Genomic DNA, 27379 nt, shown 5'->3' on the forward strand with positions numbered 1-27379 from the left:
CCAGCCGTTGGCAGTTGGAACTATTAAGAGTTTGACAAATTTTGAAATTGGAGTGTCGCTTGATAAAGTAATGTGTATGTAGCAATTGAAAAATATACGCCTGCATCAGCAGTATACACTTTGGGAACAGCTAGCCTTCAAGACATCGGTGCTACTATGCAACGGAGGAATCCAACCTGGGCTTGGGGACAGCCAGGATTCAACAGTATTCCTGTAAGTTATTCTTTGTAATAAATTGTGTTAAAGGCAGTGGACACTATTGGTAATTACTCAAAATAATTATCATCATAAAAACCTCTCTTGGTAACGAGTAATGGGGGAAGAGGATGATGGTATAAAACATTGTGAGAAAAGGCTCCCTCTGAAGTGACGTAGTTTTCGAGAAAGAAGTAATTTTCCACGAATTTGATTTCAAGACCTCAGATTTAGAACTTGAGGTCTCGAAATCAACCATCTAAACGCACACAACTTCGTGTGACATGGTTTTTTTTTTCTTTCATTATTATCTCGCAAGTTCGAAGACCGACTGAGCTCAAATTTTCACAGGTTTGTTATTCTATGCATATGTTGAGATACACCAACTGTGAAGGCTAGTCTGCAATTACCTATCTTTCTGAAAGTTTGTATATACTCAGCGCCTTGAGTACCTTGTTTGGTAGATACGTGCGCTATATAAGACTTCGATATTATTATTATTAGTCTTTGACAATAACCAATAGTGTCCACTGCCTTTAAAGGCAGTGGACACTATTGGTAATTACTCAAAATAATTATCATCATAAAACCTCTCTTGGTAACGAGTAATGGGGAAGAGGATGATGTATAAAACATTGTGAGAAACGGCTCCCTCTGAAGTGACGTAGTTTTCGAGAACGAAGTAATTTTCCATGAATTTGATTTTGAGACTTCAAGTTTAGAATTTGAGGTCTCGAAATCAAGCATCTGAAAGCACACAGTTTCGTGTGACAAGGGTGTTTTGTTGCATATGTTGCGATACACCAAGTGAGAAGGACTGGTCTTTGACAATTACCAATAGTGTCCAGTGTCTTTAAATTTAAAGAAGAACCAATTGCGATTATTGTACATTTTTGATAATTTATTTTACTAACACTGTCACTAGAAAGAATGTTGCCTAATTTTAATAATGCAAAGATCGTGCAGTACAATATTTATTCTTGCAGAATTTCACCGATCAGTTGAAATTGAACAAACGCTCAGAGAAATCAGTTTAAATTATTTATATGTGATATTTGGAGGCGACTTGTTGTAAATAATTTGACTTAGAAGCCAATAGAAGCTTTCGATAGTACAAGCATTTATTTTTTAAATGTTTTGTCCCAGAGTAAGAATTTGAAAAGCATTACTGCAGTACACTTCTCAGGGGTTATTCTTCCTGCATGTTGTTTTTTGGCGATATCTCAAAATTCCACCACCTTTTACGATGAAAATTTCCACATGTTCCAAATGTTTCAAAAACCCAAAGGTGTGCTTTGCCCTTAAGTAGATGAAAAGGTAAAAAAAAAAGACTAAAATTACAAATTTTATCAATCAACACACATATATATATTTGCTTTATACATAAAACAAATAAAGAAACATGCAAAATAGTATTAGTACGACTGTATTATACATGTAGAAAGGTGGGAATTTTTGTTCCTCCAAATACAAACTGTTTATAAAGATGTCAAAATCATGAATTGTACTGCTGTCACCTTACAGCTTAGTAAGAAATGTCTAAACCCAAACCCAAATAACACTGATTATATTTCACTGATTATTATCGTTGCGGTACCCGCTGCCAAAAACATGGGATACAAAATTGCCTCTAGCTGCCGGGCAACCTCGGTAGTCTAGTTGGTATGACCCTGCTCTAGATCTGCAAGGGTCGCGGGTTGGATTCCCACCCGAGTCACATGCCTGTGATATTTTGGAAAAGTTTCCGTATGGCGCTACCACTTTTTCATTTGATATGAAATAATATAGTATCTAATTTACCTCAATGAGATATCGCTTTTTTGTAAAAAAGAGTGAAAAAGTGGTGGCGCCATGCGGAAAGGTATCCGATATTTTTTCACAGGACTCGGGGAAAGTATTGAGTATACAGTGCTAACACACATTGGTGTATGGGTAAAAAACCAATTAATACTGATTATATATCATACATGTAGGTCTATACAAACACAGTAAATTTGACAATGTTTCCATCTTCAAAGTCCTTATGTACAACAAAGGGGCACCGCAATTGTTGCCAGAGAGATTGTAGTGGTAAGGATATCGGGGCCCAGTGTCATCTCTGCTAACTGCTGAATTCTCTGCTTGCGATCACAATTATTCGCTTACAGAGCAAATACCGAATTTCTGCATTAAGCCCGGTTCATACTTCCTGCGAATGCAAATGCGAAGGGAATGTTGACGTCACAAATCGGCATCGAATAATTCGCAGCAGTTGAACTCTGCTCGACTCACTTGTGAATATCGCTGCCAAAGGAGGGTTGTGACGTCAACAAATTCACGTCAAATTCGCTTCGCACTGGGCTTTAGCTGTGTAAGCAAAGAAAGCCCTGTACAGGGAGCAAGCGCACGCTTTTCAAGCAAAAGTACTATGTACACTTAGCGTAAGCATGGATTTACCTGAAGCACAAATTTTCTGCTTACAGTAAGTTGAACCAGATGATTTGAGACGATAGCAAAAATACTGATTTGAGATGATAGCAAAATAAGTTGTACATGTGCGAAGCAAAGTTGAAGGAAGACTTGGTTCCAGGTCTGTGATCGTGGTTTTTAGTCTACCCGGTAGCCATTACATTATTGCCTGAAATAGCCCCCTCTTGTGGACAAACCTCCGTCGTGAGCTAAGACTTGAAATCAAGTCCAAGTTGCAGGTGACAGCAATACTCTTCTATAAATATATTCAAAGGAATTGATAATCGGAATATTAACATTTATATACAACTTTGAGTCAGTGGGTTTCATGCGCTCGTAGGTGATGACCATTTACAGGCTTCTACCTGGCGGGAGGGTGACTGCTCTAAAGCCCTTGTTCACACTAGTCTATTCCCTTAGATTACCCCTGGGGAATAAAGGCCAGCCTATTCAGACTACGACCCTTTTACCCCCGGCCTGCCCCAGAAAATGGTCATACCGGGGTATAGCCACCCCTGCTCAGAACTAGATAAACAATTTAAGTTTTACTCAGTAAATCTGCTGCAATGTTGCGTTCCAGATTCTCCCACTACCATAACACTACCAAACTTTAGTAAATTGCACGTTGCAGATGTGAAAAATATAAAATCCAAACTCAAGGCCACCTTGCCCTGCCCTGCTCCGAAGCCCCACCCCCCAACCCTAACCAAAAAGGCATAAGGAGTTCACAAAGTACTATTCAAGTTGCAACTGTCATTAAGACTTTCTAAGCCACATCTTTTACTCCCTCACAAATGGTAAACCTAATGGACCCTTCCCATGAAATATGCTAATTACATTCACGCATGCGTACAAACCCTATTGGTTGGCAAACGCCATAGAGTTGTGCACCAAGCAGACGCGCAAGACACTTAACCATTGCTTCGTCCTTCGGATGGGACGTAAAGCCGTTGGTCCCATGTGTTGTGTAACACATGTAAAAGAACCCAGTGCACTTATTGAAACATGATGGGGTTTGCCCCGGTGTTCCTGGCTGTGGCTGCTGTATGCGTCGTAGCACCTTGTAAACCCATATAAGGTGCTACATAATTGGGTCTCAGAATTCATCACTGCAATATTACCTATCTTTCTAAAGTTTTATACACATGTACACGCAGCGCCTTGAGTACCTTGTTTGGTAGATACGTGCGCCATATAATATTATTATTATTATTATTATTATCTATTGCATTTTGAGTTGAAAACAAACCCTGTGAATGCTAAATTAATTGTTGGTGGAAAAAATTAAATAAACGTAAATATTGGTTCCTTTATAATAGTTATCTGTCTGATGAAATAATGATTCCATGTCACTTCTATTTACAATATTCAAACAAATTTAGTAAGATTTTGAGAGCTTCCTTTGCCTTCAGTTTTTTAATGAGGAAAGGAAGATTTAAACACGTAGCTATAAATACACATAAGGTAATTAGAAATCACTGTCAACATTCATATAAGGAATGCAAAATACTGAGAATACAACATCGTTTTAATAATAAACTGTTTTGTTGTGCGCTTAGAGGCTCCTGCATTATGCGCCATATAAATGTATCGTATTATATATTATTATTTTTATTATTTTTTAGCCATTGACATGCTATGTATTTATTTAAAAATATTATGTAAAAGAGTTGAATCATTTCTCATAGATTAGGAATAGATTCCAATGTGTTTTGGAAAGGGTAGTAGATAATCCTTCACCCTCCCCCCCCCCCCCCCCCAACAAAATAAAAAGTTCTGATCTAGAAGATAATCAAGAGAAACTGACTGGGTAAATTTTAAATGATTTTGGGTTGAACAGAGAAAAATTGGCTAGTGTGGGACTCGAACCAAACGACCTCCGGATTGACGTGCCGGCGCTCTACCAACTGAGCTATATAGCCCTATATTGGCGGTGTCCCTATTTTGTCAGTAAGTTTGTTCGGGGGGTGCCAGTCAGAAGCCATACAACTGTTAACTGCTGTGTAGCCAGGGATCACACCCAAATTAAAATACAACATGGGAAGCGGCAGCCAGGGGATCACGTTAAGGGGATGCAACTTTTTGTTTCAGATATCAATATAAACCCCCAAGGGCTATTTTTTTAATCAATTTTTCTTTGTACAAACCCAAATCAACAGATAATAATCTGATAACTTCTTGTCTAAGAATCACTTTTTGTTACAGATATCAATTTATTTCACAATTTTTCTTTGTTCAACCGCAAATCAAAAGATAATCAAATGATAATTTCTCATCTAAGAATCACTGTAATCAATCACCTGGTCTCAGCTTGCGAAGATTGAGGTATTAGATCTCGTCTGCATAATCACTTTGGTCAGGATGTCGCTCCGACATAGTGGGCATAGATGGAGCGTCTCGGAGCACCCATTGCAGCAGCAAACATGTCCACAGTTCAGGAACAGGGTGTTGGACTGTCGGGTAAAAAGAGGAAATGTGAATTAGTTACAGATTCACACCATGACCCCTTACATGTACCTACTAAATTCTCTTAAGGGAGTTAAAGGATTGTGAACGTTTGAGGACTGTCCATTGTAGTCCGCCATGTCTGTCAGAAAGATACTCCTGGCGCATAGAAAAGGAACTCTGCCAATGATGCCAATTTCCACAGATTTACATTAAACTTGCATGTTTTGAAGATAATAATAGTAGAAAGCTTCTCTTAAAATAAATTCCGGCATGTGAAAAAGAACCATCTCCCAAAGCATATTTAGAACACGGGGTGTAAACATCAAATACTCAACACATGCGAAGAAGCTAACCAAAATCAGCCGCTACATAATAGAGAACAACAAAAACAAAACTTCTTACATTTTCCTCCATACAGACAACGCACTCTGCGTTCACCCTGACCGTCACGTCCCTGACGAAGGCGTTGGACGCAGCTTCACTCGCTGTGGCTTCATCTATGGCCGGTGCCGAGGGGGAGGGGGTCTTCTCCGGCATGTCTACCTCCAGCTTCTTGGTCTTGGCTGAGGCTTGACCGATTTCCCGTTGGTAATCAGCAATTCTCGCCAAGATAGCTCGACGCAGGCCAAGCTCATAAACACCAAGCTAAACAAAAAAACAAAAAAGAAAATCAAAGGTAATCTAACTTTTTTTTATGAGGCATCGGCCAAATCCAAAGTCCATGTTGCAACTTTAGGGGAAGGGCTACACTTGACTGATTTGGGCTATCAACCCAAATCAACGGCCACCAGGGGCGTGTTGCCACCTACTCCATGGGCTAGAACAGGGTTACCCCCTTTAAAGATCTTTTTCTATTGCAGCACCACGTCTCTGGAATCAACTACCTCTTCACATCTGGACATCCACTTCCATTCACTCTTTCAAAACATCTATCAAAACACACCTCATGTCTATAGATCCGTTCTTTTGTATTTAATCTGTTCATTGTTATTTTTTGTTTGTATTTTCTCTGTAATAGCGCCCTGAGCACTTTTGTGGATTTGTGCGCTCTATAAGACCTCGTTATTATTATTATTATTATTAAATTTGTAGGGATGTAGACAAGGCTATCATCCACTAGGAGCCTGTTTTGCAGAAAATACTGCTTAACAAATTTCTCTGCTAAGCACAAAATGAGTGGGGCACCAGTCGCAACAGTGTTAACTTTATGGAAAGTTGGCTGTAACCTGTTTTTGCTAAGCAAGATTTTCCTGTGCTAAGCAGGTTTTTGTGCTTACAGGCTTTATGAAATTGGGCCCTGGTTGGAAGAGCAGAACCCACTACCTTCTCAAATTTTGCAAGCAATTATTAATTCATAATTTGTTTACCTACTATTCCCTCAATTAAAAAGTTTCTACTATAACAAATAAGAACTCCCTTTGATACTTTTTTGAGTTTTTTGGGGTACTGGAAATTAATTCCCTCACCTCTTTCAAATCTTCATCGCTCATGCAAAGCATTGTTTCTATGGAAACACGATGACGGGCAAACTTCGGTATGTAACTGTCTGCCCCAGCTGTTTGTAGAATGTCGATCACAGACAACTCTAGATTATTCTCCTGAAAAGATGAAAAGACAAGTCACAGATGAAACAATTGCTCATATAGTGCCTCTTTAATTGAGCACGCTTTCTGAAAATTGTAAATGTTTTTAAACTATCAAATAATTAACAACAAAAACTGACTGGGTATATTTTTTAATGACTTGAAAAATTTACTATCTGGCCCCAAGCTGGCAGTCTCCTTATTTTGTCAATATCCTTGAGTTTTTTAAGCTTGTACAAGTTCAAGCTTTCTCATTCTCCTCTGAAAATAGAACAGGTTTATTGGTTTTATCAATGAATAATGCATGATAACTTCCTCTGGAGATAGAACGGCATTATATCTACCTGGCTTTCTCAATGAATAAATGTGTGCCATCTCCCTCTGGAGAAAGAACAACATTATAATAACCTGACTTTCTAAATGAATAAATTTATTTTATTTCCCTCTGGATAAAGAACAGCATCGATCGCAGTAACCTAACTTTCTCAATGAATAAATGAATGCTATGTCCCTCTGGATAAAGAACAGCATCATAATAACCTGACTTTCTCAATGAATAAATGTATGCAAACTCCATCAGGATAAAGAACAGCATTATATCTACCTTATCAATAAGTGATTGTGGTTTACGATCCATGAGCCTTTGGAATTGGATCAGCCAATAATCCTCCACGTCATCTTCTCGTCTCTGTTCCATCTCCAGCTACGAAAACAAAATAAAAGACCATTTTCATTATGAAACCTGTTTTGTTCTAACTGCGAAAAAGGATGACATACTTCTGGAAGTAATTTGAATGGTATCTTAACTACTTCACATCAACATCTGCCGATATTTTTCTGGACAACTTTGGAGGGCCCTTTCCATTGTGTGCACAAGCATTCTATATCCATCTCGCTCGCATTTCGTGACCGTGAATAAAAGCATTGAACTCAAGCTCTGGTGTTGACAAATTCTGACAAATCGGTTGCTTTCATGAGCTACTTAACCAACTGCTAATACAATTACGCAAGGAAGATTTCTGATGAACGACCGTTTTAAAAGATTTTATAGATAGTAACCACTGCTGAAACATAGGATTCAAACTGCCTCTAGCTACCGGGCAATCTCAGTTGTCTAGTTGGTATGACACTGCTCTGGAATTGCAAAGGTCGTGGGTTCAAATCCCACCCGAGTAATATGCCTGTGATTTTTATCACAGAACTCAGGTAAGTTCTGAGTATACAGTGCTAACACACATCGGTGTATATGGGTAAAAACCAAAATGAATATCATTTTAAAAATATTGATCACTCTTATTCTTCTCTCTCCTTCCCCCTCCCTCTTTCTTACCAGCCGTTTCTTCAATTCCATCTCTCTGGACTCCCTCTCAATCATCAGCTGCTTCAACAGCCCGGCCAAATCCTCCCTCTTCTGCTCCAGGGCGATGTTCGTTGACTCTGCCCTCGCTGATTGCTTCTTAAGCTCAGCCATGGTGACCTGAGCAAGCTGCTGTTGTAACATGTATATCTGAAGAAACAAAAATGAAATTAGTCAAAGAATGAATCAATCAATCAATTGTATCATTTGTACATGACGCCATATTCCAACGTTCATTGCTCAGGGTGCCGTACGGTAAGCTCTTGTAAATAGGTGAGATTTGAGTGACGTCCTAAATATCTGTATTTTAGGTGATCGTCTGATGTTGTGAGGAAGACTGTTCCAGATCCTGGGAACCTGACAGAAAAAGTCACCGTCACCCCAAACTGGTTTTGTTTCTAGGAGTAAATATTGCAGATCCAGTTTCTAGGATGCAGTTTCTAGGAATGAATAATGCAGATCTGGCCGAACTGGAGCGCAAGTTATGAGATGTTCTATAGAAGGTCAGTAGGTTTGTCAGGTATACTAAACCACAGGAATTCAGACATCGATACACGAGAGCAGCATGATGCGTGTACATTTACATATGTGTGCTTTTTTGTCTGTCCACGGCGATGGTTGTGGATGCTTGGACGCTCTATTGAGCATCTACAAAAGATCAAATTATCATTTTGAAAAAGTCAGCATACCTCCTCAGTCAGTCGTTTGTGCTTAGCGTCCTTGCTGAGCAGTAACATCTCAAATGCTTCTCTCTGGAAGGCTTCTTCCTTCATCAGATTTGCCACCATGGTGTCTTTGGTCATTTGCTTAGCGTTTAGACGGGAGAGTAACTGCTCAAATGTATCATTCTCACTACAAGCAAACGGAGAAAAAACAAAAGGGGGGAAAGTTATGCTTGAAAATAATATTGTTACAAAATCTTTTTAATATAAATCATTTTTACCCTTACACCTATGTGTATTAAACATTTTGATAAACCTTTCACTTTAGAGTACTGCAGTAACGGACACAGATGTTGCTTTGCATCCCCAAATATTGAAGCACTACTGACATAAAGTTTTCTCAGATTGTGTATTCCAATTGCAGATGGATATAACCGCTCTGTTTTTTTTTGCATAATCTCAAAACGCTACCACCTATTTAAATGAAATTTCTAGTTTAGTTTTATGGTTTGTATCTACAACTATACTTGATTAAAACAACCTAACGGTTTCAAAAACTAAGGGTATTTTATGCCTTTACACATTTTGCTCTACTACACAGAATTGAAACAAACAGTGAATTGCAAACACCCAACGTATACAACCTTTTAAACCCGCCCGCCCCTTGCATTCTAGAGTAGACCCTGAACCAACCTGGCCTCAGCTCTCCTTCTAATGCTCTCCTTATTCTTATCATACATGTTCCTCAGCGCCTCCAACTCAAAGCTCTCCTTCATGATCACGCCGACAAACTTCAAGATGTCCTTCTCTCTCAAGAGGGCGTGCTCCACGGATGCGACTTGGAAGGTGGCGTCCAGCTCCATCCTAGAAAGGAGAGATCAAACAGCCACAGAAATGGTGAGCACAATATGCCTGAGGGAAACCATGCAATAAGTTTGTGAGTTGGTTTTTTTTTAATATTTTATGGCTCTGCTTACCATAAGCTAAGAATAGGCGCTGAAGGAAGCAGGGAATTTCGAGCTTACATCAAGCATATTTCATGGGAGCTTTGAAGTTTGAGACCAACTTCCTTATAGCGCACCATGTAATGGCAGACTTCCTCAAAATAATTAAATCGCGATTTTCTCCAACAGTTTATTGGGGGCTGTGGGCCAAATAGGTCACTTCAAGGGACCAAAATGGCAAAGCAACCTTTATTTTCAAAAGTCTCTTAACTCAAATTTACCTTTCTTTCTCCAACTGATCAAGCAGGGCTTCCTTCTTCTTTGCTCTGTCATCAAGAGAAGACAATTATTAAAGCAATAAGACAGTACCTACGGCAATATTCAAAACCCCAAAAAATTAAGAAAGCAGTACATCCAAGCAAACAAGTCAATGACGATTTCACTGAGGGACCATACATTCTGTAAGAGAAAGACAGCGCCCAGGTTTTTGTTCAAAAATTAAAAAAAAAGTTAGAATATCTGGCTTTTAATTTTGTGCAATGTGATGGTAAATTTACTTATTTGTCTCACTTATCTAATCACTAAAAAAATTTGTACACTATTATCTTCAGTTTTTATATATTTTTGAAGAAAGTATGACAATTTATTCAAAGATTTATTACATTTCACTGAACAGAAAAGTTACGCTAAAATAATAAGATGAAATTAGGGGCGATAAGGAGTCACAGAGTTTCACATCATCTTACTTTTCATTCATCTCCAACAGTTGATTCACGAGTTCTGACGACTTTTCCTCAACTGTCATGAAAAAATGGAAACATTTTAAAAAGTTTAAAAAACAATATTTCAAACCTGCCAAACTGACTTTTGTGTTACTTAGCATTTCCATGCCTCAGTAAAATAAGTTGTTTGCGAGTTTGATTGTGAATAATGAGTCTTTGAACCAGTCATTCAAAATAATCAATGCTAGGCTTTTTTACCGTCATAAAGCATCCTCAGAAAGTTTCTCTTCTCAGAGTCGCTTCTTTCTTGTAATGTCTTGATACCAGAATCCATGTCAGCTTGCTCCTGTAAGAAGAAGATGGCGCCCAAGTTTTTGTAAAAATAAGCCAAAAAAAATTAGAATATCTGGCTTTTAATTTTTGATTATGTGATCGTGAATTTACTTATTTGTCTCACTTAGCTTATCACTAATTTTTGTTTACACTATTATCTTCAGTTTTTATATATTTTTGAAGAAACTGTGACAATTATTACAAAGATTAATTACATTTCACAGAGTAAATACATATTTTGGGTATTAACACAGACAAACCTAGCTCGTCAAACTGATGCATAACAATAGCACACCTGTCCTGGATTAATTTTGACAATACCCCTAAAGTGGCGTATCACGATTATTATTATTATTATTATTATTTATTCGCCACTTCATAAAGAACAATAACAAAACATGTAATTGCAAATAAGATTATAGTAATAGGAAGAAAAAAAAAGGGGGAAAAATATGTTAAACAGAACTACATAAAGGCATACATGCTAAATAATGGCAACTAAAGCACTGGTCCTGAATGAAGAAGACTGACATAAAGGTTTGGATACAACAAGAAACATGTGAAGAATAGATGAGAGAGTAGGGTAGATTGGGAAAGGACAGGAAAACAGGGTGGGTAGGGAAGAGCAGGGAACTAGGGACAGAGACAACCCATTTCAAGCTGGCCAGGATTAACAAAAGAGTACTTAAACCCTGTAGCCCTTACGTCTGTCAATCCAAACTTGAGATGGGACAACACCCTTTGCCGAAACAAACATGAATTGTTACCTTTCTTAAGGCTCTGAGTAGCCCTCTATGCTGTTGGTCAGTATGAGCCATCAATCTCTCCTGATCTCGTTCCATATCCTCCAACTCTTTCTCAAGACGTATTCTCTCCAAACGCTTCTCCTCCTTAAAAAAAAAAAGGAATAACAATAACTAAATGGACGATCTTTTAAACAGTACTCCCTGTAAGTTTTGTTGCTAAGCAAATTTTTGTGCTTAGCAGCTCTATGAAATTGGGCCCTGCTAGTACCCCCTAACACATTAAAGGACCAAACCTGAGATATTGTTTGAACTGCTAGTCTACCTGTACTCTCTCATACTGCTTGATGCTATCACTCAAGATGGCTTCTTCTTGTTCCAGGTTCTTGAATGAAGAGGTGGACGATGAGGAAGTTGGGGAAATCTTTGGAGCATCCAAGACGCCCAAGACGTGCTGCGAGGGCGGACTGTAGTCAATACCACACTCTAATAAGAATAAGAATATTTACATTTATTTGGGCAAAACTTCAGAAGTACATCAGCTTCATAAGTCCACGCAGTCGTCGTCGTCGCCATCCTAGAATTCATGACTGACCCTTTGTGACCCTAATGATTGAGTTCCACTTGTTGACGGCCACGTGAGCAACTACTACATCTTTGTACAATGATCTTCTCAAGGTTGTCTCCCTCTCTTCTGGATGTATGACCAAAGTATTGAAACTTGTTTCTGTCAAGTACATGTACAACTACTAAACAACACTTAGAAAGGCAGTGGACACTATTGGTAATTACTCAAAATAATTATTTGCATAAAACCTTAATTGGTAATGAGTAATGGGGAGCTGTTGGTAGTATAAAACATTGTGAGAAACGGCTCCCTCTGAAGTGACAAAGTTTTTGAGAAAGAAGTAATTTTCCACGAATTTCATTTTGAGACCTCAGCTTTAAAATTTGAGGTCTCGAAATCAAGCATCTGAAAGCACACAACTTCTTGTGACAATGGTGTTTTTTTCTTTCATTATTATCTCGCAACTTCGACGACCAATTGAGCTGAAATTTTCACAGGTTGGTAATTTTATGCATATGTTGAGTAAAACAACAGTGAAGGCTAGTCTTTGACAATTACCAATAGTGTCTACTGCCTTTAATCAGGTTTTTAATTTTGTTTTGTTATGTTTAACGTACCTTCACATAGTGATTTCATTATTGACTCAGTTCCCTGGGAGCAAACTTTAGCTGCAGGATGCTTCATAGTAATGGCGTCTAAGCTCAGTGTCTAAGGAAACAAAGAGAAGAAATAAACCTTCAAACCAGGTCAATCAAACATAGAACGATCATTCATTTGGGCTTGAATTTGGGGGGGAAAACCCGCAGGGCTTGTAGCACACACTATTTTACTGGACAAGATTTTGTAACAACTCAACTTTAAATCCCTTTTTCCTCAGTTTTATTCTCTCGCGTCTCTTGGTGATTCTACTTTCACAACTTTTGCGCCAAAGGTGGTATCAACATGGGGTTTAAACTGTATTCAAGCACAAAATATGATCTTTTCAAATGTAACAAGAAATATGAAATGACCTTGGTCGACAAATGGCACATTTTGCTTAATCACATCACAGATATATAATTTGATGCTTACTTATTTGATTTCACTGAAATTTGATTCTTGTTTTCTTGATCCTCACTAATTATTTTTGATCCCATACCTCTAGGGTTCTGACGTGACACAGTTTTGAAGGCAGTTCTCTGATTTTGTTACAGGAGATGTCCAGATTCCTCAGCGACCTCATCTGACAAATACTGGCTGGTAGTTCCTTCAGGTGGTTCCCTGCATACAGATTGGTGTCAGTGATGGTTAGTAACGGGTAATGGTGACTCACATTACAGACAATTCAATGGCGACTCTGTTACAGTGATTCCACAGTGACTCGTGTTACATGTGATTTCACAGTGACTTGTGTACCACCAATGCCAGTGACTCACATCACATACAATTTCACAGTGACGTATGTTACAGTGATTCCATGGTGACTCGCGGTAACAGTGTTTCCAGAAATCAGACTTAGACATTGTACACATTGCTTTCATCAAATGGTTTCCTGAAAACCTTCTTTGATTTGCTCCATGTATTGAAAAAAGAAAGTATTTCTATATCGTATTTCCACCATGCAAAGTTTCAAGTCCTACTTAAAGCATTTCTAAGCCTATCTCGTTTAGCCGCTACATTTGACTTACCTCTTGCGTTAAGTGTCTGCAGCGCCTGTAAATTCCCTATTGCCTTCGGGAGTTTCTTGATGTCGTTGTTTTCCACATTCAACACTTGAAGGCCACTGAAGTTTGTCACGGCGTCCGGTAACTCGGTGAACTTATTGTGATGTAGATCAAGCACCTGGAATGAAAGATAACGAATCATCTAAGCTTGGGCGATATCGATTTATTTTATTCACGATATATCGCCGACAATATATCGCGATATATCGCGATGTTCGATATAATCGCGATTAGTGAAATTTGACATCATCAGTCTTAAAACTCCAAGTGAAAGTTGTAGAAGAGACAGTCCTAGCATAAGAGAGGTGTTCTAATGACCTATTCTTCTGGTTTTACTCCAAACCTATGGGGTGCAAGATGTCTCAGCTAGCAAATACATCGCGATATTTAATCGATATATCGGGATTATCGCGATATATCGCGATATATCGCGATATATCAATATTTCGATTCAAACCAAATCCATCCGATATCAAAATCGTGTCCAAATTAATATCGCGATATTCGATAATATCGTGATATCGCCCAAGCTTAGAGTCATCATCATCATAACTAGTTCTTTGGGCCAATAACATTCCTGTTATCTTTCTCAGCTCCCTGGGGAGTTTACAGCCCCGGGCTGCTATGGCGCTCCAAAGGCTATTTCAAACACAATATCAACCTCTACCCCCGCAGGTACCCGTTTATACCCCTAGGTGAACAGAAGCAATTTTAGTGAATTGTCTTACCTAAGGACACAAGTTCACACACTTGTTCAAGATTGCTTTCCCTGTAATTTGACAACACTTTTACTTCACTTCTACTAGAGGTGCGCCTTTGGATGGTTACATGAAAGTGCACTTTTTACAATATGCTGCGTTATTAAATTATAGTTATTTATCTCGAACGAGAGATAAATCTAAAGCTTACCCTTAGGACGAATACATCCTTCAAACTTCCACCTCCTGACAGCGACGACAGGTAATTATCACTCAGAATTAGCACCTGCCAAAATCCAGAGAGAGCGTTTCGGTAATTAAAGCATCATTGAATCATCCAAATTGCAAGAAAATTTCTTATTCAGTCAAAGTTGTGCTGGGATTTAAAGGCAGTGGACACTATTGGTAATTACTCAAAATAATTGTTAGCATAAAAACTTACTTGGTAACAAGCAATGGAGAGCTGTTGATAGTATAAAACATTGTGAGAAATGGCTCTCTCTAAAGAAACGTATATTTTGAGAAAGGAGTAATTTTCCACGCATTTGATTTCAAAACCTCAGAATTAGATTTTGAGACCTCAGAATTAGATTTTGAGGTCCCGAAATCAAGCATATGAAAGCTTACAACTTCGTGCGACAAGGGAGTTTATTCTTTCAGTACTAACTCGCAACTTCGACGACTAATTGAGCTCAAATTTTCACAGGTTTATTATTTTATGCATATGGTGAGATACACCAAAAGAGAAGACTGGTCTTTGACAATTACCAAAGGTGTCCAGTGTCTTTAACCAAACCATTTAAAAAATGTTCGGCTCTAGTTCATTAAATTTCTTGAGATAACACTGCAAACAATTACTTACTTCTTTCCTTAAAACTTTACAAAGAGAATATGTTCCACTCGGTACCTGTTTGGGAAAAAGTAGAAGGTATGTTAGGGCTTCACAACTAGGGAGACCAGAAAAAAACCATTACATGGTGCTATCTAAGGATTAGGTCTCATAATTCAAAAATGTAGTCCCACATCTTGCAGGAATGACTGTATGTTAAAGCGCCAGGGGTTGATTTCACAAAGAGTTGGGACTAACCCTAACTTAGGACTAGTCCTAGGAGATATAAAAAACGCATGGATAGTCCTAAGTTAGGACGAGTAACTGGTCCTAACTCTTTGTGAAATCGACCCAAGGAGTGTCACTGAGTGACGGGCATGTGCGCTATGTAAGAAGCCACAATTATTGTTGCTATTATTACATGGAAACTACTAAGTGCAGGCACTACCAATGGAGCCAAAGCTTATAAACGGAATGCCTTAATTATTTCATTGATGGGTACAATTCTTTGATTGATGGAAAGGCAGAAGAGAGATGTACGTACCTCTGGGAGCTCACATTGCGACAAATCGTATGTTGGCTCTGGTGATTCAGTTGCCTGAAATAAGACAGAAGTGTCATGATGAACTAAGAAAAGTTAAGCTTTTACCAGAATTCACATCCCACCTCAGAGGACATTAGACCTTATGGATTCGGTTTTCACATCTAGACCCGCTGCTAATATTTATAAACAAATGTAATAAAACACATTTATTGGGTGCTTCTAAACATTTAATCATAGCGCATTACCTCTATATATATAAGGCACACTGGGGGATACTTCATACATAATAATAATAATAATAATAATAATAATAATAATAATAATAAAGAACACTTAATAGAGCGCCGGTGTCCGCCTCAGGAAGGCGCTCATGGCACACAGAGGATTGTGTGAGTATGCTTGTTTGAACACGTGAGATTTTAAGTTTGTCTTGAATGTTGTGATGGATGGAGATGATTTGACAGTCAGTGGGAGTTGGTTCCACACCGTACATCATACTTCCTGTATTAAAGTGCAAATGCGCAGTGAATTTAACATGGCTGTTTTTCGGCTGCGAATGTTTGCAGGGGTTGAGCACAAGTCAACTATTTCAAATTGTTAACTGTAAATTTGTGACGTCAAAATTCGCTTCACATTCACAGGTAGTATGAACCGGGCTTTATGGTTCTATAGATAAGTATACCATCTACGTATGTATACTAGATGTTAAATTTGCACTGGGGATAAAGAATATTAATTATTTTTATTTTTTTACCCATACACCGATGTGTGTTAGCACTGTATACTCAGTACTTTCCAAGTCCTGTGAAAAAAATATCACAGGCATGTTGCTCGGGTGGGATTCAAACCCACGACCCTTGTTATTCTAGAGCAGTGTCTTACCAACTAGACTACCGAGGTTGCCCGGTCGCTAGAGGCAGTTCAATCCTATGTTTTGGCAGCGGGTACCGCAACGATATAATAGATGTCTTTCACAGGACTCTGGAAAGTACCGAGTATACAGTGCTAACACCCATTGGTGTATGGGTAAAAAAAAAAAAAATTAATATTATGTATGTTGTCTGTCAAACGTTTTATTTGAATCTTTGGATTGATTTCCTCACCAGGTACTGGCAATGTTCCATCCGCTTCCTAGCGCTCTCACTCTGCTTGTGTCTCAGTATCGGCATGCCTGGGGTATGGTTCTCCGCTCCGTGATTCATCGATGACCTCACACTGCTGCTGCCCGACCCAATGATTGGTTGATGTTTCTCTTATCGGCCTGACGAGAAACAGGCCTTTAGAATGAGACCACCACTCCGGACAGTTGTAAACCTTCAAAACACCGACTAGCTGGACAGCTGGAGTTCACAAAAATTATGACAGAATGCTCATGAGAAATAATCTTGATATATTATAATTAGGTGACACTCACAGTGGTCACAATAATTGCGATAACGTAATCCTCCTCCCGACAGCAGGAGGATTACGTTATCGCAACTATTTGTGGTCAAGTGATCAGAATGCTGGATATTATCACCTAGCTGGCAATAGGGATTACCTCTCTCTCTCAATCAAGTAAACATTGGTTTATTAAAATTATTAGTCTAAAATATAAATTGCACAAATCAAGAAATTGTGATTCAGTAAAACTAGATAGATCTACGACACTACTTCTGAATCTAATTCTAAGTCTGATGTCGACAAAATCATCCTTATGAAGTTATGTGAAGTTATGTTATGGAAACATCACACAAACTTTTTACAAAGGTTTCCTTGTACTATTGTGGTTGTAGGATTCGAACCCACATCCACAAACTTGTGATGCACTGCATGCAGTGCAGTCTCTTAGTCTTACCACTACTGGACCAATATTAGGGAATTTTCGTTTTCGACAACGGATGGTTCTGCGACGGTAAATATGACATTTGGCGTCATCTGCGCATGCGTCGGCTTTGAGGACGGTCGTCCCTCAATTTAGCTCAACAACCGTCGCAGAACCATCCATCGTCAAAAACGAAAAGTCCCTATTATATATTCAGTCAGATATTGCGCTTTTCCAAAACATTATCAAAGCACACTATCACATCAGATCACTGTCAAGTGTCAGTGGGCAGTGTCAACATGTGTCGGTACAGACTATGGATAATTTTCCCTGATTATAATAAGTACAATCATCTCCGGCCGGACACATAGGCCCCTCTCACTCCCCAAACAAGGCCGATCAACCGGAGGATGGTACGGTTGTTTCGCGGTTGTCGTGCCATGCTCATGCCACTGTCGTGACAGTGTATTTAATAATGTCAACAAAACTAAAATCGCCACTGTAAAATAAATGACAAATTACGATCTCTTAAACGTAACTACATTATTTGGCATTACTCACCAGCCAGGCTATATAAGGTGTTACTCCAAATACCGCTCTCGATTTCTGTAGTTGTTATGTTTGATCATTTATATTTCAATTTTTAAAATAACCATCCAGCTCTCTCTGGATCATCAATGTTTACGATAATAAGAACACACTATATCCGCAATACAAAAACACACACTCATGTGCATTACGGAGGCACGGGGTTCGGAACCAGTCCATGCTTACCGGGTACCAGGCCATTCGCCCAGAAGGCAATGTCCTCATAATCTATAAATAGACGTCGGCAAATTACGTAAATAAAAAATAAAGTAAAATACACATCGAGAGCAAACTGGAGACAAAAGAGAACTTTAAAAGAAACGATACAATTCCTCTGATAGTCAATAAAACCATGGAGGTACCCAAATAAAGAAACATTTGTAAAGACACCCCCTTATAATTATGTTTTTTTTATATCAACTAACAACACATAATTATAAATGAAAATAATTTCATTTTTTTAATTTTTTTTATTTCTGCTGTGGTTTTTTTATGGTGGATTTTTGTTAATTAATTGTTTATTTTCCATATTTTCCTCATGAACATTAATTTATTTATTTATATCTGTCTATTTATACACTTTGAGGGCAGTAATTAATGGTGTTGCCGTTCTCCTCCATCTAGTTAATAAAGCCATTGGACCCTTTCGGTACAGAAAAAAAAGTTCACAGATTTACAAATAACTTACAGGGTTTACAGAAGGTAAGGGTGAAATACTTCTCTTGAAATATTATTCCATGAAATGCTTTACTTTTTGAGAAAACAGTAAAACAATATCAATTCTCGTTAACGAGAATTACGGATTTATTTTAAACACATGTCATGACACGACTCCGATGATCGATTAATAAGTTTGTTATTTGATATAGAAGTTGGGATACACGAAGTGTGGGCCTTGGACAATACTGTTTACCGAAAGGGTCCAATGTTTTGTGGGGGACTAGCGCGTCCCTTTCAATTTTGCGTACATTCTTGCTCCATGGGATGGGTGGTACGGTACACAGGGGGAGGGGGTTGTAATTAATTAAAAGACCCGACACTTAAGCGCACATGGGCTCAGGCTCTAGCTGTGACCGTCTCAAAACTCAGACTCGGGCCACCCGGTCCGGGGTTCGAATACCATCTGTCTCTTTTTTGAGGAAAACGAAGACCGAAGTCCGTGATCGCGGTTTTTAGGGGCCGGGTGCTGGATCCCTTGACTTCGACACAAGAGGGCGCTGTTGCATAAACCATGGTCAGAAAGAAGAACATCTTACTCTCTTTCATTGGCGTTAAAACTTAAATCATGGATGAAGAAAATCTGCAAGCAACTATTGTCACATACAAGCAGCAGGTATGTAACTTAAGTTAATTATATACGACAGTGGATACTGTTGCGATGAATAATCAATCATGATCATCATGTTCTGATTTCTACCTCCATGTTGTGATGTTGCAAGTTGTCAATCAATGGAATGGTTATTATTATGGTTGTGTTCTGTTGACCTGTCCTACTAATTTATTAACACTACAGTCCTTGCTTGCCCCCCCCCCCTCCCCCTCCCCCCAACACACACACACATGATACTTGAGGTGAAAGCTCCCAGAAAAGGAATTTAAGGTCTGTAGGGAGAGATTTGCCTAAGAAAGGTTGATGTAGTTGTACGTAGGTAGGTCGGTCAGGTTGGTGTATGAAAATGGTTTGCTTTCATTGCAACAGGCAAAGTTCTGTGTTCCCAAGTTTTATAAATCAAATCATCCACATTTGTATCATGTTTTGTTGTTTTGTTAGCTGCAACAAGTGGAGTTGGTTTTACTGAGTGCAGGAACTGAGGGGCAGACGGAGTTACTTCAACTCAGAGAAGATCTACGAGAAGTTGTTCAACTCACTGAAGGTAGGAATCAGATGCTCAAACAACTTACGAATCTACGCGGCCTAGCGGTTAGGAGCACCCGATTCAAACTCTGGGTTTTCTGATCAGCGGAGTGCGGATTCAAGTCCCACACTTGTGTCCTTCAAAGCAAGACACTAAACCGTGATTGCTTCCTCCTTCGGATTGGACATAAACTTAAGCAGTATATCCTTCATGTAATGCATTATTGTAAAAGAACCCGGTGCACTTAAAATGAAAGAGATAAAACTATCACCAAAACTTGATTTGGATGCTCTAAACCACTCGGCCATAACATCCTTCAAAGACCGTTCAAAACTTCAATCATTTCCAGGAGATTGCCATAAAACGATATCAACTCTTTCTTTTTTTCAGAAAGTCTCCTGTCACTTAAAAAGAGCAAACTTTTGAGCTTAGTTGACACGGCAACAGAGTCAACAACCTCGGGGTCATGTGCATCTGATGCTTCATTGCGTGATCAACCCTCAAGAAATAACCCCTCTTCAGATAAATTTGATGAAGAGTTTGCTGCATTTCAGGTAGGAACTTCTCAACGTAAAGCCAGGACAGTCATAGACCCACAAATTGACCTCCATCTGTGATGTCGGACAATTGAAACGCGCAGAGTATACTGTTTAAATATTAATTTTTGTTTTACCCAAATACACCAATGTGTGTTAAAGCCCTGTATACTCGGTACTTACCCAAGCTTTGTGAGAAAATAAATCAGAGGCATATTGCTTGGTTGGGGTTCGAACCCACAACCATGGCAATTTTTAGGGCAGTGTCAACTGCAACTAGACACCAAGATTGCCCAGTAGCTATCGAAACTGGGTTTTTTCAGAGCCAACACTCAAAAGAGGTTTACAAATAGGTTTACCCGCAAGTTTACTATTTATATATAGTTTCTTCCTGTTTATCCACACAGTGCAAAGCTTCATACAATACTTGTTTCAAATTGTTTCAATGCAGGCAGCTATTGCTGAAGATGATAATGTAAACCGTCCTTCCGAGTCCAACGTATCCACGGCCTCTTCATCAAAGTCTTTCCCCGCTAGAGTTCAGGATGAAACAGGGACAGAGGAGACGAGAGATGGGGAGGAGGAGGAGGAGGAGGGGGAGGAGGATATATCAGGGACTAAGTGCAGTGTTGATCATGTGGAGGAGTGGGGAGGAAGGCAGAGACACAACGCTATTGTGATGTGTGTGGAACCAAGGGTTGATGGTGAAGAGGTACTACAGACTGTTTTAAAAACTTCAAATGATCATTATTGAAAAAAAAAAAACATTTTTAGTACTGTTAGATAAAATTAAAAGTAAGCTGACTGAGGGAAAATTTTTGAAACATTGTTAGTTTTGATGATCAATAAATAAAAATCTTACTTTTGAAACTGGCTTCTTTTACGTCCATTTCACGACACACAGGATGAGCGGCTTTACGTCCCATCCAAAGGACGCAGGAACGACAATTAACCGCCTTGCTTAAGTGTCACGACCAGTTGTAAATATGATTATGATGTTTTTGTTCACCAGGCTTCTCTGAGGGTTCTATTCTGTAATCCCACCTCTCTATCGATGAAACCCTGTCCGTACTATCTAGAAGGTTCTTGCCGATTCGCAATTGAAGATTGTAGGTATGTTGCAAAATAAATAATAAAAATCACCTTGCTGGGAAGATATTTTGCTTTTTATAGTAATATTAAATTCTTATATAGCGCATTTCAAAATAATGGTCTCAATTGGTTTTACAATTAGTGCCCTGGTCATTGGACCAATAACATTCCTTAGATCTTTCTCAGCCCTGGGGAGTATACAACTTGGGCAATCGTAGCGCTCCGAAGGCTTTTTCATACAAAATATCAGCCTCTACCCCTTGCAGGTACCCATTGATAACCCTGGGTGAAGAGAAGCAATTGTAGTGAAGTATCTTGCTCAATGAGTCATGACTGGGACCCCAACCCTTAATCTCAATCAGTTTTCTTTATCATTTTCAATCTTGTACTAACTGACGCATTTCCATAACATTTAATACATTGTATTTCTTATTATATCCTCTCCAGATTTTCTCATGGATATATAGTCAAACTTTCTGAGTTACATTCCTTCAAAGAACCAGACTTTAGGTAAGTACATGTACTGCAGGACGAAGAAAGTCCCTTTTAAAGACAGTGGACATTATTGGTAATTGTCAAAGACTAGTCTTCTCACTTGGGTGTATCTCAACATATATGCATAAAATAACAATCCTGTGAAAATTTGAGCTTAATCGGTCGTCGATGTTGCGAGATATTAATGAAAGAAGAAAAAACCTTGTCACAAGAAGTTGTGTGCGTTCAGATACTTGATTTCGAGACCTCAAATTCTAAATCTGAGGTCTCAAAATCAAGTTCATGGAAAATTACTTCTTTCTCAAAAACTTCATTACTTCAGAGGGAACCGTTTCTCAATATGTTTTATACTATCAACCTCTCTCCATTACTCGTTACCAAGTAAAAAACCTTGTCACAAGAAGTTGTGTGTGATCAGACGCTTGATTTCGAGACCTCAAATTATAAATCTGAGGTCTCAAAATCAAATTCATGGAAAATTACTTCTTTCTCGAAAACTTCATTACTTCAGAGGGAACCGTTTCTCACTATCTTTTATACTATCAACCTCTCTCCATTACTCGTTACCAAGTAAGGTTTTATGCTAATAATTATTTTGAGTAATTACCAATAGTGTCCTTTGCCTTGAAGTGATTAATATCACTGAAATGGTTTTAAAATTGTAAATAGCTACTTCTGTAGCCATAGTCACTTGATTGACACACAGGCTAATGTTTTGATTTCTTTGTGTAGTTTATTAAAGCTTGAAGCACCTTGTCTGGCTCGATACAATGATGGAGTCTGGTACCCCGCCTCCATTCAGCATATAGATGAAGATAAACACCAAGTAACTGTGCAATATGAGTCGTATGGTACCACAGCAACACTCGATGTACAAAGTGTACTGCCATCAGGTATAATCTTCATTTTCTTGCCATCTTCGTTTTAAATTTTAAGAAATAAAAGCAATTAATACAAAATGCTAGGAAATTACCTCCAACCAACAGTGCTTCTAACCCAAAGTTTGTATGACCATTAATGTCATTGTCAAGAATGATAACCCAAATGTATACCTTCCCTTTTACAGGCACTGGGGTTGATTTCACAACGAGTTAGGACTAGTCCTAACTTAGGACTAGTCCTAGGAGATATACAAATTGCATAGATAGTCCTAAGTTAGGACGAGTAACTGGTCCTAACTCGAGATAAGACTAGTCCTAACTCTTTGTGAAATCCACCCCTGGACACCTTTGATAATTGTCAAAGACCAGTATTCTCACTTGGTGTATCCCAACATACATGTATGCATAAAATAACAAATCTGTGAAAATTTCATCAAATTTGCGTGAGAATAATGAAAGAAAAAAAACACCCTTGTTACATTACTTTGCGTGCTTTCAGATGCATACTAAAAGGCTCCAGCTGAAGTCTTTTATTATTTGAGTGAGAAATTACCTCTTTCCCCAAAACTACGTTACTTGAGGGGGAGCCGTTTCTCACAATGTTTTATACTATCAACAGCTCTCCATTGCTCGTTACAAATTTTTTGTGCTAACAATTATTTTGAGTTATTACCAGGAGTTATTGCCACTAGTGTCCAGCATGTTGAACTCATTTTACGTATTTGTCTTCAGAGCAGAGAAGTGACACATCCCCTCCCCTCTCATCATCCAGTGAAGACAGTGAAGATGAAGAACTTGACGTCCCATCTACAAGTTCATCCAGACAGGACACCCCTACATTCAGGGAGGATTCGCCCAGTGTAGGGTGGAGACCGTCTGGGGGTGGGGTTCCTCTCGGTGAATGGGAGGCTCACACCAGGGGCATTGGGTCCAAGCTAATGGCACTCATGGGTTATGAGTTTGGGTGAGTTGTGAGTTATGGGTAGTTATGTAATATCTTAATGTGGTTTGTTGTGGGTGAGCAGTGTAGTAGGTGTTTGTCTTCTCACACTCTGTTCTGATCTCAATCTTTCTAATTCTTGACCTTATTTTTTTGATTTTCAGGAAAGGATTGGGTCGACATGGTGAGGGAAGAGTGGAGCCTGTAGAAGCTGTTATTGTACCACAGGGTGAGTTGCTAGCGGGCTGTCAATTTTCCAGAGGGTTTAATTGATGAGGCTTCATCAGTGATTCTAAGCATATTTTGCACTCATTTCTTACCATTGGTGACTTTAGAAGACTGCCCTCTACCCCTCTTCCTTACCATAGGTGATTTGTTTTTAGTCAACTGCACTTACCCCCTCTTCCTAACTATAGGGGTTTAATATTTCCAAAAATCTTTCAGTGATATGAATCACTTATGAATCTTTATGCATTTTTTTGCTGTTGTCTGTTGCTAGGTAAATCACTTGATAAATGTATGGAGCTGAGAGAAACGAAGAAGCTTGGCATTGTGGGAAAGCAGAAGAAGAAGAAGAAAAGAAAGATCAAAGGTCATCATCACCACCATGGTGATGGAGGAGGGCAACCAGCGAAGAAGGAGAATGTGTTTGATTTTCTGAACCAAAAATTAGGCGGGAAAAAGAGTAAGCACACTATTAAGTTTTCAGATGAAAAATAGAAAATAAAGTCTGTACCTACCTCTAAGATATCCTGTACATGTCTTTAATAAAAATGTCCAATATTTTAAAACACAAAAAAGGAAGGCTAACAAAAAATGTCATACTGACCATCTTTTTTCCTTGCCACTTTACTCCTATTGGTTTATAGCCACCAATTGTTTCTAAAAGGTTAACTTATATTGTCTATAACTTTCCCCCTTTTTCTGGATCCAAATATAAATGGATATTGAAGAAGGTCCAGCCAGTTTGGATCGAAAGCTAAGGCCATCTACCCTACTCATATATAATAATAATTTTGCATTTTTGATGTCTTGATTTACAGCTAGAATAACGGACCTTATTCAAATGAACATGGACAGTAGGAAATTCCTTGAAAAGGAGCCAACGGTGGATAAAGACGAAGAAAAACCCAACAGGAAACTTAACATACAAGTAAGGAAAAAACTTTTCACTAACGACCCTTGGCCGTGACTAATAAATCTTTGGCAAAGGTCTTCTTCTGTCTCCTGACAATGACTAAAGCTATTCGAAAAGGTGTGACCACTAGAGACTTTAGAACGCTAGGTGGCAGCAGACTTACCAGGTAAATGTCCATTGTTTATGTAACTCACACGCGCACATTACCGAGAGCATGGATTTTACCAGGTAATCTGCTGCCACCAAGCATCCGAAAAGTCCCCAATTAAGAACTCGCTTCGCGGTAGTGAAGTTTATAATGAGACGTCTCCCTCGATCCACTAAAGCTAAAGTATTAGTCCTGGCTGATTCTGTACCTTCCTGATGACAGTTCTTTTCAGAACGGAGAAGTCTCTCGAATTCCGAAAGATATATTTTGCGTTTCTTCTTTGACAGCTTGTGAAGGCGCAAGAAGATATCCGAAGTACAGAAAAAAGGCTTGCGAGATTACAACAGTCACTCCAGAGAAATCAAAGGTAAGAATAACCAATGAGTACCAACTAAAGAACTAATGTCAAATTGATAGATTTCCTAAAGAGGCTTGTTTCAAATCATACAATAATCTCAAAGTGCATATTTATAGACGATGTGACCTGTGACATCACATGTTTACAAAAGAGCCACAGAGCCTGGACTTCCTGCAGGCACGATTTGTACTCGGCTCAATTGAGAAAACATAAAATCTTATATTTTATGGCGATTGCACCGTCTAACTCTTATCAACTTTTAGTATGATGAAAGGGGGCACATCTCAAAACTTGTCCAGCTTTTACTTTCATAATTCTTGGATTTATGTGGAAATTATGACACAAAATGTCAACCTTCCTATATGACCAGTGTAGTATCTTGCCTGCCACAATACTCAAAGAATGTACAAGGTCACACTTATGGTAAACAAAGTTCACATGGTCTATAAGTATTGTATGAAGCTTTGCATGGTGTGGTTAAAGCCATTATACACTTTCGGTAAACAGTATTGTCCAAGTCCCACACGTCATGTATCACAACTTATATATAAAACAACAAACCTGTGAAAATTTAGGCTCAATCGGTCATCGGAGTCGGGAGAAAATAACGGGAAAACCCACTCCTGTTTCCGCGCGTTTCGTTGTGTCATGACATGTGTTTAAAATAAATCTGCAATTCTCGCTAACGAGAATTTATATTGTTTTACCGTTTTCTCAAAAAGTAAAGCATTTCATGGACTAATATTTCAAGAGAAGTCTTTCACCATTTCCTTCTGTAAACCCTGTAAATTATTTGTAAATCTGTGAACTTTTTTCTTTTTTTCTGTACCAAAAGGGTCCAATGGCTTTAAATAAGAGGAAACTATAAATAACTAGTTAACTTGCGGGTACAACCATCTGAAAATCTTTTGTGGGAGTGTTGGTTCCGATAAGAGCCGATGTAGCCTTGTCTGGACGAGCAGAGTATACTGTTTGAAATATTGAGACCACACCTGCTCTTTTCAGAGCCAACACTCCCACAAAAAGAGATTTTCACATGGTTGTACCCGCAAGTTTACTGGGGGGGGGGGGGGTAAATTAAAAATTTATGAGACTGATGGACTTGTATCATTATCCAACCTCTTTCCCAGTGACAAGCTGACTTCATCTCAGATCAAAGCCAAGATCACTGGGGTCGAGGAGCTTCTTCACAACCTCAGATCCACAGAGGGAAAGATTAAGAGACAGCAGAGTACAAGACAACAACATAAGAAACTGACCATTTTCTGAAAGGGCGTCTTGAGACATTTTCTGAGACTTTTACTCTTCGGAGAAGAAAATGGTTTGTGTTCATTGTGAAACGGATGTAAGCCATGGCTGATGACATGCCAAGACCTCCAATGCACAGGTCCGAAACTGGGATTACACAATAATCCCATGGAAAAGGGATATTTGGTGCAAGTATTCCAGTTCTCTTTGTATGGGGCAGGAATGTCCAGGCAAGTTAACATAACACAAACTGTTGACCTAAAAACATACATGAGGCATGTATATATACCATTTGCCAAAGGCATCCCATGTACAATTTCAAAAGATGTTTAGCAGGCAACCATTTTGATATAGTGTTCAATACTGAGCAGTGCTAGGTTAAGAAAATAAAAATATATTTTTTTAAACTATCAATATTTCACTTTATTTCATTTGCAGATCGTTACAATTACATTGCAAAACAAACTTTTAGTGTAAAAGGAAGACCAAAACTGAAGTTTGGCGCCCTTGATATTTCC

At 38.7% G+C, this 27379-nt stretch overlaps 2 protein-coding genes across 2 annotated transcripts; one reads left to right on the top strand and one right to left on the bottom strand.

Moving 5' to 3' along the window:
* Positions 1–4716: 4716 nt before the first annotated feature.
* Positions 4717–18272, bottom strand: LOC117302955 (E3 ubiquitin-protein ligase LRSAM1-like). Its single transcript, XM_033786954.1, has 20 exons — positions 18143–18272; positions 16881–17117; positions 15778–15831; positions 15267–15311; positions 14616–14690; positions 13671–13824; positions 13142–13263; positions 12621–12711; positions 11761–11921; positions 11460–11582; positions 10618–10705; positions 10384–10435; positions 9919–9963; positions 9387–9557; positions 8721–8883; positions 8005–8181; positions 7279–7377; positions 6558–6689; positions 5494–5736; positions 4717–5096 (listed from the first exon to the last, which is right to left on the bottom strand). Exons 2-20 carry the CDS (start codon positions 16977–16979, stop codon positions 4950–4952), a joined length of 2241 nt encoding a protein of 746 aa, XP_033642845.1. The 5' UTR covers positions 16980–17117; positions 18143–18272; the 3' UTR covers positions 4717–4949.
* A 921-nt stretch (positions 18273–19193) lies between these two features.
* On the top strand, positions 19194–27325 carry LOC117302956 (zinc finger CCCH-type with G patch domain-containing protein-like). The gene is made up of 13 exons (XM_033786955.1): positions 19194–19502; positions 19941–20043; positions 20416–20579; positions 21013–21273; positions 21574–21674; positions 22101–22163; positions 22881–23041; positions 23762–23993; positions 24134–24198; positions 24469–24654; positions 25013–25122; positions 25543–25622; positions 26744–27325. The coding sequence occupies exons 1-13, from the start codon at positions 19455–19457 to the stop codon at positions 26880–26882; spliced, it is 1713 nt and encodes a 570-aa protein (XP_033642846.1). The 5' UTR covers positions 19194–19454; the 3' UTR covers positions 26883–27325.
* The last annotated feature ends 54 nt before the right edge of the window (positions 27326–27379 follow it).

This window comes from Asterias rubens, chromosome 19 (genome assembly GCF_902459465.1).
Source record: "Asterias rubens chromosome 19, eAstRub1.3, whole genome shotgun sequence".
Classification (NCBI taxonomy): Eukaryota; Metazoa; Echinodermata; class Asteroidea; order Forcipulatida; family Asteriidae; genus Asterias; species Asterias rubens.